The sequence below is a fragment of the Schistocerca americana genome, chromosome 9, assembly GCF_021461395.2.
Source record: "Schistocerca americana isolate TAMUIC-IGC-003095 chromosome 9, iqSchAmer2.1, whole genome shotgun sequence".
NCBI classification, from domain to species: domain Eukaryota; kingdom Metazoa; phylum Arthropoda; class Insecta; order Orthoptera; family Acrididae; genus Schistocerca; species Schistocerca americana.
Window position 1 is genome coordinate 105,715,147 of NC_060127.1, and position 20,716 is coordinate 105,735,862.

Below are 20,716 nucleotides of genomic sequence, written 5' to 3' on the forward strand. Positions count from 1 at the left end.
ATACAATAAAGGATCCTTCTTTCTATGTATTCGCAATACATTACATTTGTCTATGTTAAGGGACAGTTGCCACTCCCTGCACCAAGTGCCTATCCGCTGCAGATCTTCCTGCATTTCGCTACAATTTTCTAATGCTGCAACTTGTCTGTATACTACAGGATCATCCGCGAAAAGCCGCATGGAACTTCCGACTGCGCGCCGTGTCTCATACACGCACAGAGGGAGCCGAGTGTTGCAAGATAAGCCAGTACTTAGCACCACACTAGACCGCTCACACTCCATTTCCAGGAGGTACCTGGCTATTTCGCCAGCCCCCCCCCCCCCCCCCTCCAGGGCGAGTTCAGCGACTCGCGTCAACCCGTTAGCGGACGGCGCGCTACGCGAAGCGAGACGAACAGCGTTGCCAGCTGCCGTGTCATGAGAAAGAGAGAGAGAGAGAGAGAGAGAGAGAGAGAGAGAGAGAGAGAGAGAGAGAGAGACGGGGGGGGGGGGGAGGGGGAGGGAGGGGGGAAATGGAAAAGGAGATGAACGAAGAAATATATATATATATATATATATATATATATATATATATATATATATATATATATATAATGTTGTAACCAACCCAGTATCTGCCTAAACGAGCGTGGAAAACCGCCGAAAAAAATCACACATTCGTTGGTCGATGCACCAGGCCAACGGACGTTAATCCGCGGCGGGATCCCACCGGGACCTGCTAGCATCGTAGTTAGTTGCAAGGAGAAAGTCTAAAATCATCAACACTCGGGTTTTATAGAGGGTGTTTCTAATAACAGGACTTCACAACCTAAGAAATTCATACAAAATTATTCATACGAATTTCAAACACACTTTTGGAGTAAATTTGTTGGACTATAGATCACATTTTGGCTAACGTAGTAAGCTAGTGCCGAATCGCGCCACCACAAATTAGCGAAAGTTGCAGCAAAGATGACTGCCTTCACTATTCGCTTTGCGTTTTGGTTTGATGATGATGTTTGGCATGTGGGGCGCTCAACTGCGGGGTCATGTATAAAGTTCCAATTTTTGCAGAGTCCAATCTAGCCACTGTCATGAATGATGATGATGAAATGACGAGGACAACACAAACACCCAGTCCCCGTGCAGAGAAACCTGGCCGGGAATCGAACCGGAGACCCCGTGATCAAGAGGCAGCAACGCTAGCCACCAGACCACGAGCTGCGGACGTTTTGGTTTGATGAATGAAAAGTCTGGCACATCTGTGCACACAACCGTACCGAGGATGTAGATTCTCCCTCCCAGTAGCCGTAGTATTTAGGAGTGTCATAAGTGCCCTGCTGAAAGTGAGCGCTCGCTTAGCCACAGAATGATTTAACAGCGTGTGTCTAACGACGTCGTCAGTCAAGTGCAGTACACCTGTGTTAACAAGTCCATGAAACCGCCCGCGAGCTGCACGTCCTACATGCGACTGATCGTAGTGTGTTAAGAAGACACCCGCCTCTCAAACCGGGCAAATTAGATAAGGACGAAAGTTACATCGAAACACTATGTTTATTGATGAGGGGCAAATTAGATAAGGACGAAAGTTACATCGAAACACTATGTTTATTGATGAGTCTACTTTCTAGGTAAATCGTACAGTTCATAAACACGACTGTGCGATTAGCTGCAGTGAAAATCCACAACGAACCTCATAACATGGTCGCGGTAGCCTGAAAGGTAACATCTTTCATGCAGCGAGCATTTGGAACAAACTGAAATTCTAAACATTACATACAATTTTCTTGACAAACGTTCGGTGCTCTTGTATATCCGATAGCTTCGTGTTCATTAGTGCACAACCGCGCTGTTATTATTTAGCATACTGAGTGATAATATTCTTGTTGGGTCTGCGGACAGACCATTCAATCATCTTGGCGTGATAATCAGCGGTCCATCTGGCCACTATTTCCAGGTGAGGGACAGAAAATGACGTACGATGAGACACTGACAGTTGCTGCTGCGTCTCATTACTGGGACTGTCGCTTAAAGGTATCGATTGAAATTAAGACTGGCAGACAATATTAAAGAGATGTCTTTCCGGTAAAATGTGGATTCCTGATCGATCTGAAATTAAAAATTATTTAAATAAAAAACTTTCTAATATAATACGTTTTTAAGGCGGACATAAATACAAAATAATTTTTCCTAGCCCCATACAGATTACCGACACCAAAATAATTCAAAATTTGTCCTCGTCAATGTTTAATAGCTATGAAGTACACTACTGGTCAATGGTGGCCGAGCAACTGGCTCGTCACAATACGCCAGTCACTACTCTTTATGAACTGTCGTATCGTGTTGAAGCTGCATGGGCAGCTGTACCTGTACACGCTATCCAAGCTCTCTTTGACTCGATGCCCAGGCGTATCACGGCCGTTATTACAGCCAGAGGTGGTTGTTCTGGGTACTGATTTCTCAGGATCTATGCACCCAAATTGCGTGAAAATGTAATCACATGTCAGTTCTAGTATATTTGTCCAACGAATACTCGTTTATCATCTGCATTTCTTCTTGGTGTAGCAGTTTTAATGGCCAGTAGTGTAGTATTCAAAACGAAAAACGTGATTTAAGTGCAAATGTGGACAATTCCTTACTTGAAAATATCATTAGGGGTGAGGAGAAGACGACAATAGGCGTCATCAGTAAGAACCTACCATAAAACTACCAAGTGCAGAAGTTCACTTGAAATTCGTACCGAAAAGATAGTCAAATTTGGAATGGAGGTGGTGCATCTGTCGCAGTAGACAAATTCACCGAGACAGAAACTGAAGCTGCATGTGAGACTGGGCGAGACTCGTTATCAGGGGTGGACAAAACAGGATAATTGGATCCCGCTATCGCTCGCTAAACTCATCCCCTGACGTATCTGGAAGCTTTAGAGAAAACCTCAATTTACTTGTAACCGTGGGTGGAGACTAACCATCAAACTATTTCCTTAAAATACAACAGTATTTTGTAGTATGCAAGTAGTGTTGGATCTTGAATTATTCTTTCCTTTATATAAATTTCCCCCGCGTCTTACGTGAGATTTTAATTCTTTTTGTTATCCATGGCTTACCCTTTATTTTGAGTGCATCTTCTGGATAGCTTTTTCGGAAAACAACTTTCAAAAACTGACACAAATTTACTATGGAGTAAATTCAATTTGATGTTAAAGCATATCTTTGTAAAAATACCTCACCCATCACCACCCCTTTTACCCGACATGGTTCACCTGAAGAGGATGTCTTAACTTCTGTGATTTAGTTTTTAGGAAGTTTCACTTTAATGGTAATTTCATACTAAATAAGAAAATGAGGATTTTTCAGATGGTTGACTCTGAAATGACAAAACACATTTCTGTAAATTATGTTCAGATTGGAATGAGTATGCTAACACAGACATTCTAGCAATATTTACTTTTGAATACATTATGGGCGTGACAGTGATCAATGTGTTACAAATATTTACTATTAAAAACAGTCTTGATCACGATGTATTTATTAAGGTGACCGGTCTCGACCACTACTGTGGTCATCTTCAGACCATTGAGTAGGAACCTCTTTCTGCTAAAGATAACCACAGTAGTGGTCGAAACCGGCCACCTTAATAAATAAATCGTGATCAAGACTGTTTTTAATAGTAAACATCCTAACAATAGTTTTATAAATTGACTAATTAGAAAACTGCTTGGTCTCAAGCCCAGGGTATTTCAAAGGCCTGATTTTACTGTGCAGCCTGTAATTAATGAAGTACAAACTGAAGAAACAGCGGCAACATTCGAGACTACACATGCAAAGGGCTCGTGTTCGGTCTACAGCCAGTCCTGGGATTTTTACCTGTCGCTTATCATTTCTTTCACCTCTGGCAATGTTTGCTGACGTGAAAAATGCCGGCTTGCGCCGCTGCTCCGAATCCACACTTGGCTGTAGGTCACTGTGGTCATCTTCAGACCATTGAGTAGGAACCTCTTTCTGCTAAAGATAACCACAGTAGTGGTCGAAACCGGCCACCTTAATAAATAAATCGTGATCAAGACTGTTTTTAATAGTAAACATTCTAACAATAGTTTTATAAATTGACTAATTAGAAAACTGCTTGGTCTCAAGCCCAGGGTATTTCAAAGGCCTGATTTTACTGTGCAGCCTGTAATTAATGAAGTACAAACTGAAGAAACAGCGGCAACATTCGAGACTACACATGCAAAGGGCTCGTGTTCGGTCTACAGCCAGTCCTGGGATTTTTACCTGTCGCTTATCATTTCTTTCACCTCTGGCAATGTTTGCTGACGTGAAAAATGCCGGCTTGCGCCGCTGCTCCGAATCCACACTTGGCTGTAGGTCCCCCGCTAACTGGCTGGCAAGTCTGTGCAAAGGTCACCTCCTCTAATTGGACGTTGTGTAGTAAAGCACTGTCGTGTTCAAACCCATCTTCTTCAAGTTGGTGACTGCTTAACTCTGCTACTTACAGTAAGAGTGCCTAGCTTTTTTCCACTGCACATTACTTTTAACAATATTCTCCATCTTCATTATCACTGTTCTACGCGTCTACCAGCACTTTCTCAGAACTAGCTTCGGCATTACTGTGCACGTCTCTGCCACCAACGAGTTACTTCGGCCAAAGTGACATTGCCGCGCGCACCTGCTTGGTGTAAAACGTGCAACTACCAGAATGGCAAACTGGAGGCTTCCGAGTACGAGGATTTGTGGAAGCTTCCACGAGACCACGACCTTTTCGGATTTATATCAGTGCGGTCAAAAATAGACGTCAGCCAGCTTCAATATATTTACAGCAATTACGTAAAATACAACAGCCGCGCGGGATTAGCCGAGTGGTCTGAGGCGCTGCAGTCATGGACTGTGCGGCTGGTCCCAACGGAGGTTCGAGTCCTCCCTCGGGCATGGGTGTGTGTGTTTGTCCTTAGGATAATTTAGGTTAAGTAGTGTGTAATCTTAGGGACTGAAGACCTTAGCAGTTAAGTCCCATAAGACTACACACACATTTGAACATTTTTAAAAAATACAACATTTATAGTTTTGTAAAAAACTACGTTTTATTCCCTTTGCAGACAACGGAAAATACAAAAAACCAGTAGGTGACTCATTTCTAGTCAAAACAGGAATTTAACTCTGTTGCAAAAGGCGAGTAGCAGGTAAAGTAGCCATCCAGGGAGAACAGTTGCAATTTTAACAATAAACTGCATTTTTATGAGGCTCAAACTTTCGTTTTAAACCGATAGAGAAACACTAAAATTCAGAACAGAGAACGAAAAGTAATGAGGAAAATCTTAGATGCACTTTATACTGGAAAAGGAACACACACACACACACACACACACACACACACACAATGAACTAATAATGGAACTGAAAAGTATTTTTCGGAGAAAAAAAAACACGGCTAAATTTCTATGGGCGCATTAAAAGAATGGCGCCCAACAGATTAATTAGAACGGTTTTGGAACTCTACGAAAATCGCAGTAAAGCTAATATTAAAACAATAAAATGGGTCGGTGTAATAAAAGCAGACCTGAAAATAAGCAGGATTAACATAACTTTATGTACCACACAGAAAAGTTGTAAGGAGGGTATTCACGACTGGAGAAACTGGCCAGGCAAAAAAAAAAAAAAAAAACCGGACAATTTGCTCTGACGAGAGGCAAAGAACCCATTCTGGGAGAACGACGACAATTCGAACACACAGAAAACTAACACAAAACTCTGAAAAAAGCCTCGTGTACATCACGTGGTCCGTTAGGGCGTGATTAACGATAATATAAAATTACCTATAGTTAAGGTTTTCTCCTAATTTCGTAATATTCCAACGTACGGTCCTCCTCAATGAAGCCTCCAGAGATGAGAAAGTCCTTCACCTCCGGCGTCAGTCGTCGTGACGTATACGGAGAGCAGATTCAGCTTGCCCCATTTCCGATCACCCGACACACACACATAGATGAGATGAATGCACCGCGCACGCGCAAACCAGCCGTCTGGTGAAATGCCCACGGGGCCGTTCCCGACCACACTGGTCGGACAGCGGGCCGCTCACACGCAAAGTAACCACAAGGAGGGGGGGGGGGGGGGGGGGGGGGGGCTGTGGCCTCGCATGACTCACCGCCGACCGCCGGTCCCTGCTCCCTCCCCTCCCATCACACTCCGCCCACACCACCAGAACAACCACATCCGGCACAGGAGAACCCGTACAAGATTAAGGGACCCTTCACACTTTCAATAATACGGGCTGTATCAAAAAGAATCATCCGATTTGGCACGTCTATATTTCTCAAACTAATACACATACAATTAATTTTTGTCTTTTGAGGAACGGGGCACTCAAATTTTTTCATACCTTTTCATAGGTGTTCAATATGCACCCCTTGAGGTGCACGGCATATGTCAATGCGGTATTGGAATTGTTCCCACACCTCAGCGACCGTGTCTCGAGTTACAGCTTCCACAGCTGTTGTTATGGCCGGTATTACACTATCAAATTTCTTTGTCAAAGATGTGATCAAATATTCCGTCAAATATATTTGACAAAGATCTTTGACGTAGCGTTAGAAGGGGTATTACACTGTCATCATATTTTTCGTCAAAGTTCAAGATGGCTGACAACAACAACTTATTAACCGCAGCAGTTGCATGTACCACAATTGCACTGTGTGCACATGCGGAGGAGAAGCGGGGGAAAAAAAGGAAACATACCTGGGTGAAGCCGTGGGTTTTACGATGACACGATAAAAGCATTCAACAAAACTTGTTAAGTGAGCTTATAGTGGAGGACGTCAAGTCGTGCACCAATTACTTAAGAATGGATGAGCATACATTTCTGTATGTGCTCAATGAACTGTATCCTCATATCACAAAGCACAATATTCACTTAAGAATTGCTACATCTGCAGAAGACAGGCACACTGTAACACTCCGATTCTTTGCTACAGGAGAGGGTTGGGTTAGGTTAGGTCTCCAATCTTCGTAATTATTTTTGTATTCGGCGTGCCTCACGTTGTAAAGCGCCTCATCAGCTTCATACATCTCTATTAATTTTGTAGCTGTCGGCACACACCAATTGTATTTACCGGCAATGTTTATAAAAACACTACAGACGACAGAATGCAGCGATGCTAGCGCTCCATGTGGTAACATGTCACATTGCAGTGAACAGAAGACACGCGACTTCTTTGATCAGATCTGCAGCGAGGCTCTAGATTTGATCAAATATTGGACGACAGTTGACAAAGTTCCCTATTACACCATCAAATATCTTTGACAAAGAAATTTGATACTGTAATACCGGCCTATGCGATGTCTCAGTTCGTTCATTGTTGTTGGTAACGGAGGCACACAAACAGAGTCTTTTATAAACAGTCACAAGAAATAATCACTTAAAGTTAGGTCCGGTGACCTTGGAGGCCAGTAATGTAAGGCTGAATCATTTGGTCCAGGACGACCGATTCATCGTTCAGTAAACGTTCGATTATAAATTTCCCACGTTTCCATAAGCCAGTGTGGCGGTGCTCCATCCTGGTGATTCGATGAACCCTCTGCCAGGCACTTGAATGTGATTTGCAGAGTATCATGTAGATGTAAAGTCCTGTGGGAAAAGAAACTACTCAAGCATATCGAGTTATGTGCTTCCTGTAACAGCGTTCTCGGCAGAGAAAAATGGACCATACACCTTTTCCCGTGAAACTGCACAAAACACATTAAATTTTGGAGACTCCATGTTATGTTGTACAACTTCATGTAATTGTTCCCTATACCATTTTCTCACATTATGGAGATTCACCTTTCCATTTAAAATTGAAGGTTGCCTCGTCACTAAACATTAAGCGTTGAAGAAAACTGTCATCCTCCATTTTGCCAAGAACGAAATTACAGAACACACGTTTTTGTTTGTTACCTTCAAGAAGAGCTTGCAGTAGCCGGATTTTGTATGGTTTCATGTGTAAAGTCGACGCAACACGCGTCAGACGGACGTCGGGGACATGTTGAGTAGTCGAGCTGCACGGCAAACGGATTTCTGCGGACTCCCTGTGAAACTATGACGTATGCGTTCGATGTCTGTGTCGGACACTCGGGGACAGCCCGGCGATTCGCCTTTACAGAAACAACTTGTTTTAACGAATTGTTCGTGCCATCACCTAATGCTCTGTGCTGTACGTGGATCCACACCATACCCAGTACGAAAGTCACGTTGAACAGTTATTACTGACCCACACTACGCAGAACATGAAACGCAAAACGCTTTCTGTTGTTCCGACACCATTTTTACTAGAACTGAAGTGAGCCCACACTGCTGTTACTTAGCGGGAACCATGTAAAACTCGAGAGGTTGCTCTTTCCAACAGTACATTGTTCACGCAAATATCTCAAACAACACAATAGTTATGATTTTCTTTAAACCGGATGACTCTTGAAACTTCCTGGCAGATTAAAACTGTATGCCGGACCGAGACTCGAACTCGGGACCTTTGCCTTTCGGGGCCAAGTGCTCTACCAACTGAGCTACCCAACCACGACTCACGCCCCGTCCTCACAGCTTTAATTCCGCCAGTACCTCGTCCCCTACCTTCCAAACTTAACAGAAGCTCTTCTGCGAACCTTGCAGAACTAGCACTCCTGGAAGAAAGGATATTGAGGAGACATGTTTCTAGAAACATCCCCCAGGCTGTGACTGAGCCATGTCTCCGAAATATCCTTTCTTCCAGGAGTGCTAGTTCTGCAAGGTTCGCAGGAGACCTTCTGTGAAGTTTGGAAGGTAGGAGACGAGGTACTGGCGGAATTGAAGCTGTGAGGACGGGGCGTGAGTCGTGCTTGGGTAGCTCAGTTGGTAGAGCACTTGCCTGCGAAAGGCAAAGGTCCCGAGTTCGAGTCTCGGTCCCGCACACAGTTTAAATCTGCCAGGAAGTTTCCTATCAGCGCACACTCCGCTGTAGAGTGAAAATTTCATTCCGAATGAATCTTTTTGATACGCGCTGTACCATCAAACCGTCAACATATTGATCGTCTACGGCGCGTATTGTGGTACTGTCAATACTTGATATATTAACGATTAGTGCCGATGCACCTCAAAATATTCTCAGTAGCGTCAATTTGTACGCAGCGTATGTGGTCTAGAACAGACGGTTTGACAATATTCGCCATTCAGATGCTGATAGAGGTTCATGAACGGCCCACACGGCGTTAGTGTTCACTGTTTATGTTTTCATTTCATATTAGAACATACATCGCTCAGATTGTTTTTCAAGTAGTCTTTTTGACAAGCTTTTAACACGAAAGAGCATAGGCCTAAGGACTATGCAGTGGTAGTCGCATTTACCACTTTAGGAAGGCCAATGGAGGATTCACTACGACATTGCTTTTTTTATTAATCTAAAGTGACCACACGTCCTGATTTGGCCGGGACAGTTCCGGTTTTTGGGGTCCTGTCCCCCTTTACCGACCGGGTTCAGCCGGGACGCCTAAATGTTCCGGTTTTTACAAATCAAATTTAAGTCATGAGACTTCTCACATTTTTAGCACTGTAAAAGTGTTTTGCTCTTTATTTCCCTATCATATTCCAACTCTAATATACCACATTATAGAATGCGTCCACACGATCTGTCAAGTTCGGGACCTCAATAATACTTGCGCTGAGGTTGGTACTACTGAGCTGGATTTCCCTAGCGGTAGCCCTTTCGTGATTGTTTTGTTCGCGTGAGTATTGTAGCACATACAGATTGTAACCAGCTTCGCAATGCCCAAATGTCATTGCGTTTTCAGTTCCGAACTTCAAGAGAGGTAAGTATCGTACTCATAATTCAGTCTCATAAACAGTGTGGTAACTCTGCTTTTAATTAACCCTCAATCATTTCGGATGGTCTCTCAGAGAACAAAAAATTTTTTCTACACCCACACAAATCGCAGTGGAGTCTTCATGTTGGATGTGATCCACAGATGCCAAAATTCTAGACTATTACTGCACTTTTTTCCTTATTAACCGGCGACGCAAACAGAGGGGTGTTAAAAGATTAAAGTGTGTGTGTGTGTGTGTGTGTGTGTGTGTGTGTGTGTGTGTGTGTGTGTGTGGTCCGGTTTTATGCAGTTTTTTATTTGACAGCTGCTTTAATGAGAATGGTTCCTAGCTATGTTCCATGAAAGTTTGTACAGTAGTTCAAATTTCACCAGCTAAATTTTAAGTAAAACAGTTTTACGCTAGCTCCTTCGATATTTCTTGCCTCTTGAAGGCATGTGTGTGAAAATTCTCCAGTTTAAAGAGCAGTCTGGTGAAACTGCAGATATTGTTGGAAACTTTCTATGCTATACCTTCACAGAATATAATTTGAATGATAAGGGACAAAGAATATTTTCCACAAATTAAATTGGTCGTGACACCATTGGTATAGAATGTGCAGCACACATAGCGCATAATGCTGTAAAGACAGCTGCAGATTGTTTACCAGTCGATCTACAGTGTGCCATTCACAAGATTTATTATTACTTCAACATATATTCTGTGTGTGTGTGTCCAAAGCCTAAAAGAATTTTGTACATTTTTTGACGAAGAGTACAAACAATTACTTGGATACTGCAGTACCAGATGATTCGCGTTGATGCCAGCCATTAGGAGAGTTTTACGGCTCTGTGGACCACTAAAATAATACTTTTTGAGTGAAGAAAAATGCCCAACAATACTTAGGAAATTTTTTGAAAACCCTTACCTTGATGTCCTCCTTATGTTTTTACATAATCAAGCGTCAATTTTTCATGCAGCTGAATCAAACATAGAAGGCCAGCATGTTACATATGCAGATGTTGAAGGAGCACTTCATGATTTAAAAGTGAATATGACAGAAAAATGAAAAACCATATTCGTGCCACATGTTGTACGAAGTGCCTTAAGCAAACTTGAATCCGAGGAGGACATAAACCGTTATTAAGCTCACTGAATCCATCTATGAATTTTATGATAGCGGTGCACAATACAATGAGCAGTGGACGTATCATTTTAATGCATTTTCGGACTTCAAATGGGTTCTTTTAAATGAAGCACCTACATGGGCTGAGGTCCAAATGTGCCACGAATCTCTCACAAACGTATTCCCAAACTATAACATCAATGACAATTAATTATTTCAAGAGTGTCTTAATATGCAGCAGTGTATCATCCCTCAGAAAACAGACAAATAGAACATACAAAAATTGACACTGGTATGTGTTGGGTACAGATGTTTCAGCACTTCACATCGTAACAAATTCCTTATGACAATATTTCAAGGATTGTGGAATTTACGTTGTCTTTTCCAGGTACAAATGCAGCAGTCGAGCTTGTCTTTTCTTTGATGAGTACGATATGGACATCTGAGAGAAAACAAATGAAAATAGACATTGAAACCCATTCTGTTGGTTAACCCTTTTAGTGCCAAATACGATCTGATCGTGATCCAGATTTTCGGCGAAAAATGCCAGTAACGATCTGATCGTGATGCCTTTCTCATTCGCTAGGAAATACTAACAATTTTGCCTTCAAGCGCAGAAAAAATGAATGAGAAAGGCATCACGATCAGATCGTTACTGGTTTTTTCGCCGAAAATCTGGATCACGATCAGATCGTATTTGGCACTAAAAGGGTTAAAATTAATCTGAAATACAGTTAATTGGCAATTCAGCGATTTTTTTAGAATTAAAAGAAAGCAAACATTCGTTAAATAAAATTCATTCATCTCAGAAATATGGGGGCAGGAGGAGCTCAAAGTTTAAAAGTTGTACATAGTTATCTAACCAAATGTTTTATTAACTTTTAATATTTTGGTGCATCATTACTGAACAGTAACTGTGAATGTGTCTTATGTTTTATATTGCATCTGTTATATTGTCATTTGATGCCTGTTACTTATTCTAGTATAAACTTTAATCAAGTATAGCAATTATAGGACACTGTTGTATTCTGAGTAGTGAGTAGTTACTGTACAAAATTGGTCTCCGAGATGCCCATATGACAGTTTGCAGGGGGGGGGGGGCTTCTCTCTCATATATACTTTTTTAATAAAATTCTTGAACTAAACTCATGCGACTGCAGCAGATTTCATCCTCTCCCTGAAATCGGGCAGGAGTGGTGGGGGGAGAGGGGTGGCACGCCCCCCCTTGCCCTCCTGTATGGGCACCCATGTTGGTCCCAGTTTCTGCTTCCAAAAACATGGTCACCTTAATTAATCTGAGAATATACTAGGCCTAACCATAAATACATGATGACTGTGAAATACAATTCAGCAACACGTGTGTGTGTGTGTGTGTGTGTGTTCTTAGGATAAGTTAGATTAAGTAGTGTGTAAGCCTACATACCATTCACCTCAGCAGTTTGGTACCTTACGAATATATAAAGTGGCATCGAAAGTTACATTTCTTGCAGTTACTTGTCCGTAGTACACACTGAAATCCCCGCACCACAATGTCGCCGCTCACCGCTAGGGGAGCTAAAGGAAAGTGGCCCAGCAGTTGGTAAAGAGGTGTATGGTGCAGCAGTTTGCCTTCTACATCTGAAGGGCATCCGTGCTGCAACAATCCACGCTGAGTTGGTGGAAGTTTACCACAATAACACACGATCATATGATGGGTCTGGCGGCGAGGACGCTTCCAGCGTGAAAAACGCCTGAATGACAAAGAACGAAGTGGCGGATCACCCCTCTTCCTAGAATAGGGAATCGCAAGTGGTGCTCGAAGACGGGCGTGTCACAGTCGAAACGACAGCGGAAAAAGTGAAAATCAGTCACACATCCTTGCTCAGCATCTAGGAAGACGTTTCCGAGCATAAAAAAAAATTGTGGTCCGCTGGGTTTCCCGACTATTCAAAAAAAACCACCAAACAGGCAGCAGCAGAAATCAGAGCAATCCATCATCTAATTACCATGGACGAGTGTTGCGCCTATCATTTCGAACTTGAGACAGAGGAGCAAAGCAAACAGCGGAAAAATGTACACGGAGATTCAAAATTAAAGAACAGATTTCAGTTGTTTATTACAGACAAACTAGAAAAGTTAGAAACATTGCACATGTCATCGGATAGATGAGGGTTCAAGGTTTTGACACAGTTGCGTTGTTGTTCGTTTGTAGCAACATGGGAGGTACACCACACGAAAATTCATTGTGTGTTGGAATTTGCGCTAAGTGAATTCGTTGTTCAAGTGCAACGTGCATGCCACCGTCGATCCCGCAAGAAACCAGATTTATGACTTGCATAAAAAATTCGTCGAACATGAGAGACCACCGAAATCGGAATGTTTTTTGTGCCCTTTCTGTTCACAAAGTTTATGGACCTCTCTTCATCGCCGAAGAAACTGTGATAGGAACGTCATACCTGGACACGCTGCAAAACTGTTTCTTCTTCACAAATATTACAATGATTTCATTTTTATGCATGACGACGCCCTCTCTCTTCCACCTTGAGGTTCGGCGTTTTTTTTAATACTGTCCCACGACGTTGAATGGAAAGAGGTGGGCAACAAGACAATGCTAATTGTTTTTGACTTTCCAGGAAACCAGACAACACACCTGGCGATTTTTTTTTCCGTGTGGGGTTCCACAGAAGACAGAGTGTGTCCCATGTACGCTAGCTACTCTTCCAGGTCTGAGAAATCGAATTGTTGAAGTTGTCGAGACAAACAAGAACCTGGAATGATATGGACTATCGTTTCGATATTTCTAGGACAACGCATGATGCTCATGTTGTGTGTATTGGTCTAGTGTCTGTGCGCGATGTGTTTCTTTCACGGTTTGTTAAACAACCGATATCTGTAATTTCTTTGAGTCACAGTGGAGATTCTTCACCGTCGAAAAGGGTAATGACCCCAACCATCATCAGGCAAGGTGATGAACATATGCGCGCGCGCCATGTCGTGATGTTCACAGGTTATTTCCATATGGAGCAAACCATCACAATCGCGAAATCTTCTGACACGGATACTGGAGGATGTCATAGGGAGTATTTTCGCTCCATAGTAATGCCCCAGCTCATTGTGCACCGTCACATATGCTGCTTCCATGGACTATCAAACGCTCCCCTCCCGACTATTTTCAAGAGACATGGCATTTACTGACTTTTTCCTCGAATGAAGGAACTATTACGTGGCAGGCATTTACAGAATATCGATGTCATGTTTTAGGTGTAATGTTTCTTGAACAGCCAAAATGCAGACTTGTGCTATGAGAGCTTCAGCAAGTCGGCCATCGTTAAGAAAATTTTCGCACTGAAAAGTTACCCCTCGTCGAGTATTTGTAAAGGATTCATCTATTAATACCTTCCGAAATGCATCAATAGCTCGACACCAGTTTCCATCTTAACGTCAAGCTCTCTGTAGCGAGCTGAAAACAGGGGTGGGGGAAACAACGTATCACAGCACTTCGCCTCAGGAGCTGCAGAAATGAGTATACCAACAGTGATGGCGTGAGACCCGGTGTGTAAGTCGGGGCCAGGCGTGATGACTCTGGCAGCTGCCTGCAAACGAATCACCGCGCTGCTTGCAGCCTCATCCTCCGTGAAGCAAGACGCAAAGACGATGGGTGAGGCTCGTCTGGGCGAGCACAGAAATTCGACAGGCAGGGAGGCAGAGGTTTTACCTCTGTACACTCAGGTTACCACAGTAGTTCACAAGAAAAACGCTTTTTTCATGCTGGACACTAATTTTTTTTATTTCATTTATGCACCCAGATACGTTTAAAACAAGGCGTCTTCAGTGGGTGTCCTAGAACATCACACGATTCTTTTGTTTCACATATTGAGTGCAGATTTAAGACAGTTCACTCAAGTTCCCTTTAATAATAAAACACACAGGTACTTACAGATCTGAGTCTGATTCATTATCTGAAAACCAAGTAGCTTTCCCTCATGTGGAACACCTGTTGAAGCCTCCAATTTTTCATGTAGTCACAGTGTTTTTGTAACATAATTTAACTGCTACTTTTTGTGTCTTGAGTGTCATTTGTTTTTGCAAGGGTTGCTAACTTTTTTTTAATTACATGCTCAGGAGAATAATAAGATTTGTGATCATTTTTTGGCACGATGTCTATTGCATAGTCAGTTAGTTTAAATAGCGAGCGCTTATTCGTATTTACTTGTTCATTTTGCAGGAGTTCTTTTCTGCCATTGTTTAGTATATGTGGTTATTTTCTTGTCACGTTAAAAGGTGACTCATTATTCTGTTTCCATGCCTTCTCTTCTTGTAGAAAGCAAAAGTTGATCAACTTGTCTCATATATCCGTGGTCCGACAGACTCTTGAGAGTCGAATTTTCTGCTGGTTTGTCCTACACACCTTACGTCACGTGTTGCAGAGTAATTGGATTCCTGCCTCATGGTAGATGCCTGTGCCTCATTATTTTGGAAACGTATTTTTGGACTACATTGTCAGTTTTAAATGATGTGTTTACACCTTATCTTTTGAAAATGCAGGTTGTTTTGTGTGAGAGTTTGTGCTCGTATGTCACTGTCTAAAATCTTAAATTGCCTTTCTTGTTGGCATGTATTCTTTGTTTCACTGTTGTTCTGTCACTGTGCTTGTCTTTATATAGTATTATTGTGCTGCTTGTGGCTGTGTGAATTGTGTTTATTTACAGTACACGTTTAAATTTGTGGTTAGATTATTACTGGACCCATTATTTGTTGCTTATAAAATACTGCAACATATAATTACAGTAATTTTTTTACATTGGTGGTTAGTACAGTCCTCCAGGAAAATTTTCAAGACACTGCATCCTCATAACTTCAACAACATCGAAATTTACACAACAAAGTAGAAGTGTGCATCCACCATAGCCAGTATTCATGATTTTAAATACAGGTCTGCAGATTATGTCTGTGCAAGCACAGCCCGCATCTCGTGGTCGTGCGGTAGCGTTCTCGCTTCCCACGCCCGGGTTCGATTCCCGGCGGGGTCAGGGATTTTCTCTGCCTCGTGATGGCTGGGTGTTGTGTGATGTCCTTAGGTTAGTTAGGTTTAAGTAGTTCTAAGTTCTAGGGGACTGATGACCATATAAGTTAAGTCCCATAGTGCTCAGAGCCATTTGAACCATTTGTGCAAGCACATACATGAGGGAATGCTGTTTCTTTCTGTTGTTGCCACCCACATTCAGTCATTTCATTTTCTTTTATTTACACATTTTAGTTTGAGGGAAGGCCCATCCAAGTGTTAAGGTAACTGACAAACATCCTGTGTTGAACATATGTCATAATTTTCTGTAATTTTCATGTTACTCTATTCTTGGAAAGTTAGTTGAGAAATGTAAACACTTGTATCCCATAAGCAAGAAAAATCTGCATTTAGTGAGCAGTACCTACCCCAAGGATTCATCCTGGAATTTGTCGAGGGAGGGGGGAGGGAGTAGATTGTTCATGCACGACATGCTCACCTGTATGTAACTAGTTTGTAGCTCAAACTAAGATCCGAGCTGGCCATACCTTGGCTATGTGCACATTAGCAGTAAACAAGTGTAGTCCGCACCACCAACATGACAGAGCAAAGTAATCTCATTTACTAATGTAAATATAGTTTTACCTTTCAATAGTACACCTGAGTTTATATGAAGTCCAGAATAATGTAACAGTTTTCAGAAGTCACCAAACTATGTCACAGGCATAATTGGTGGCACTGGAGGTAAATCCAGAAATTAATCTCAGCTCAGGGGAACACCTTCTTTAGGTGTGTTACTCCATGATTACATTTATTAACAGTATTAGTACATTTCAGTCCTGCTCACTAAGTGAAGTTGTATCGAGATATGTAGACACATCTTACACCATTGGAACTAGAAGTGCCACACAGTTCTAAATAATTCACCAGGAGTGATATATGCTGACTAACTTTTATTAGTACCAGGCAACAATGAATGTTTAGGTTCCCTTCACTTCACTGACATGCAATCAGCATCACTGCCTGTTATTCTACCAGAGAATTGAAGAGAAATTTGTATGTCTACAAAAAATAATAATAATTACACTTGCACAGAAAGATCTACTGCTACAGTGGATACGAGCTAACCATACAATCAAATTGCTGTCACTCCAATGCAGAAAAGTGTAGGAATGCATGAATCTTACAAAATCCGTGATTATTACAGTGGTTGTTGTCACTACTACAGGACCAGAACAATGATATTTTCTTATGATATGTGATATTTCAGCATTTACTGTTTTCAACTACTACAATCATATCGTCTCATGGTACTTCTTGAAAAACCAGAAGAGTAAACAAACTTTTTGCTTTAGCTGCTGACTACATTACTCAATGCACACAGAGTTATGGGCAACTGTTTCTCAAATTTCAGGTTCATCGTGATGACGACAATAGCGGTGTTGTGCGACATCACGTGCGCAAAACACCGAAAATATTTCTTTTGCCTGTATATTGGTTTTGGTTTGTAGGTTTTGGTGAAGCCCCAGAGCTACATTAGGTTGGAAGGTGATAGTTGTGAGTTTGCAAAGCACTATCGGAAACTTCATTTAATCTGGAAGGTAACACTACCAATTTTTTGCGCACTTACAAAACTCTACATCACATTCGTAGCTCTTTATCAGAAGCTATGCAGATTTTGTTAACATGTGTAGTTTTAATTCAGAAACACAATAAAACCCTGTGTGTTCTTGCGCTATTTCCAGTCCACAATGTTAGGCACAGAAAGGAATCAAAACACAGAGGAAGTAAAGAAAAAATTATTCCACCACTATAGGTATAGTCAATACACCTCAGCATTTGACTCTGTATTGCTCAACGCAACACGGAGTAATTGAATGAAAATTATTGGAGCATCATAAATGCCTGCAACACTGCTGAATAGGTTGAGCCACACCCATCTTACAAATAAAAAAGTCAATTGCAAGAGTGCGTGTAGTTGAAAACATCTGAAATTTACATTTACAAACATCATTTGATGACTGTCACCCTTCAGATGAGCAAGATTACAATATTAGCGTCCTTTGCTTACAAATTTCCAGTAAATCACTGCATTCTCCACTTTTATAGTATTCACAAAATGTAACACAATTTTGTTCAGATGAATTTACCTCACTGATACTGTTGGGAGCTTCACAAAATCTAGACAATATTACCGCTTAGCTTTTCCCAGAATATTCACTAATGCAATAGCCACACAGAGATAGGAACGAAGGAATTTAATAAGGGTACAACAATGTTTTGCCATTAGGTGAATGAAGATTGGGTACCAGCTTCAAGTAAAATTTAATCTTTTAAAACATTTTTGACAGCTTTCTTCAATATATGCACATCACAAGTTTCTCTTGATTAAGTTGTGCATAACTCTTAATTAATCCATCCATCACCATTCAGGAATTTATTTAAGTGTTACTTCTGCTACATTTCTCAGTAAGTGGTATACTGTTCTGCATACAATATCTTCGCTCTTAGTTTCCAGTGATATGTGCGCTTTGTATGTAGAAAACTATTTGATCCAATATGAAGGCTTAGTTACAAGCTTTCTGTGCAAATGACTGATTACATATTCCGTATTCAGACTCTGGAACAGACACCAAAAATACATCTGTGTAACGTCTACCTAGTGTTGGAATACACAATGGTGAATTGGTGCCAGTCAAGGTACAAATTGACATTTACTGACAGCAACAGAAGCACAACAATAGCATGTACTGCATTGCGCAAAACTTTTATCGCCGCGAAAACTGATTGGAAAGAACACATCAGTGTTCAGTAAATACCACGAAAACTACAGTTCTATACTTCGATTTTCTTACTGCACAACTCAACACACCAAATAAGGGAAAGTGTTGGTGACAGCGTTGTCCATGATATGTAGTTTAAACCTTTTTGCCGAAGGTAACAAGTAATTCATAAGCAAGATGAGTTTACTAACGTATTCAAAATATTGCAAACTTACTGCTTGTCGCGATCTTCCATAACTACTTCAGATGAAACCATAAGGACTGCTGTCCATTTATCGGTTCAGCGAAGTATGGTCTGAAAGAAAGAGCAGAAGCTAAGTAAGACTGTTTATTTACTCAAGCACATCGAATGGATTCCATCTTTATTATTTTTTATCTCAGATACCGAAGCCTGATTAGACGTCAAGAACTACACAACAAATTTTGCCGCATGATGTCATGAGAAAATGGCGAGAAAGTTGACTCATGTAGACAATTATTCAACAACTTTTGAATGAAGAAGATGAAAATGATGCTTTTTTGAAAATAAGTACAGCTAGATTTCACTTATTGCCACTGAAAACGCTTACAGATGGCAACAATTTTCGCTAAATGTATTCCATGCAACTTACCTGACAGTTCACTGGCACTACTTGCACAAACTTCTGCACGTCTGCTGCTGCACTCTGTCGACAGTCACACAAACAAAAGCTTCACTCGCCTTAGAGAATCGATAGTCATAGCTAAATTATCCTCGATCTCTCGAGAAAAATTATGATATACGTCTGTACGAGAAAGAAAACAAGAAGAATAGTCGTTTTTAGTTGTACAAGGTTGCATCATGTGAAAACAATCAGACTTTTGGTTTTTGAAGAGGCTATTTTTAAGACTGTGCCACTGACACCTTAACCTATAATTTGTCTGTCTGTATTCCAGAATATTGCAAGCGATGCGTCACAAAAAATTTGCACTGCCACCAGTACAAACACACAGACACACACACAGGCGTGCGATGCAAATGATATCTACAGGAGGAATGATTAGCATACTTCTAGTTCGTCACTAGTATTATTTCCACTAGTTGGCTGTTCCATTACTTATCGTGATTACTGAAGTAAGACGTTAAGACTCCATCAATATATCGCTTCAAAATATTAGATGAACCACTGAAGGATGGTATACACCAGTGAAACATCAACATGCAAACCTTTAAATATGTACACCACTGTCAACACAGAACACATCAGGTGTTACTAAAGCTGCATGTTGGAAAGATATGTGTATACCACACAGACCTGTGAGCAGCTTTCAAAGGAAAACTATAGTGTTTCAAAAGTCAAAGTCTTCATAGTTCCCTTGTGGAGTGGCTGAATTTGAGTCTTTCCTGCTCATATTTGTGTAAATTTTATTGCATGATACTTGCCTTCCACTTTTGTGGGAAACGCGAAGGCAAAATTACACTGACTGTAGCACACACACAAGCATTTAAGGAATCATTCTTTCCACACTCTGTGATTAAAAGGGGAAGCAACCTTAACATGTGGTACCATGTTAGGCATCCTCAGCCATCCATTTATTAGTGATTTGCAGAATGTGTATATAGATAAGCATTTTTTTGGGTGTTCTGCTGCACTGAAAAATCCATGTATATACACAAAATGTCTGTGATTCTGTTTTCTTGTTATCTGCTACAATTGATGGCTTTATGTGTATTACAGGTACGCATTTTAAACAGGTTGAAAAACCATGGTGTAACATCTCATTGATGTCAAAGTAAATAAGGTACAAGTTTGGACAACAAATGAGTAGTACAGAAATTAGCTGTGGCCTTGTCAGAGGAAATCACCCAATCATTTAGTGTAATTTATATAGAGAAGCAACAGAAAGAATCAACAAAAATATGAAGATGGCCATTGAGGCCTAAACCGGTTACGACTGCATCATTAAAAAGAAAAAAAACTTCATGTAGAATCAAGTCTACGGCATTATGTATTGAAGCATCTGAATCCAACCATCTACTTAGACACATGATGTCATCAAGATGGTGGACACCCCTACTTCCAGCACATA

At 41.2% G+C, this 20,716-nt stretch overlaps 1 protein-coding gene across 3 annotated transcripts in view; it reads right to left on the reverse strand.

The window, feature by feature from the left end:
- Positions 1 to 19,318, reverse strand: part of LOC124550931 (kinesin light chain) — a 396,765-nt gene extending 377,447 nt beyond the window's left edge. For 2 of the 3 annotated variants that reach the window (XM_047125730.1, XM_047125727.1), the window contains exon 1: positions 18,883 to 18,962. In XM_047125730.1, the coding sequence (XP_046981686.1) occupies positions 18,883 to 18,923 (41 nt within the window). In that variant the 5' untranslated portion in view covers positions 18,924 to 18,962. Of the gene's footprint in view, positions 1 to 18,882; positions 18,963 to 19,278 lie in introns of those variants that run through there. The other variant, XM_047125729.1, reaches the window with a different exon arrangement.
- Between the last annotated feature and the right edge of the window lie 1,398 nt (positions 19,319 to 20,716).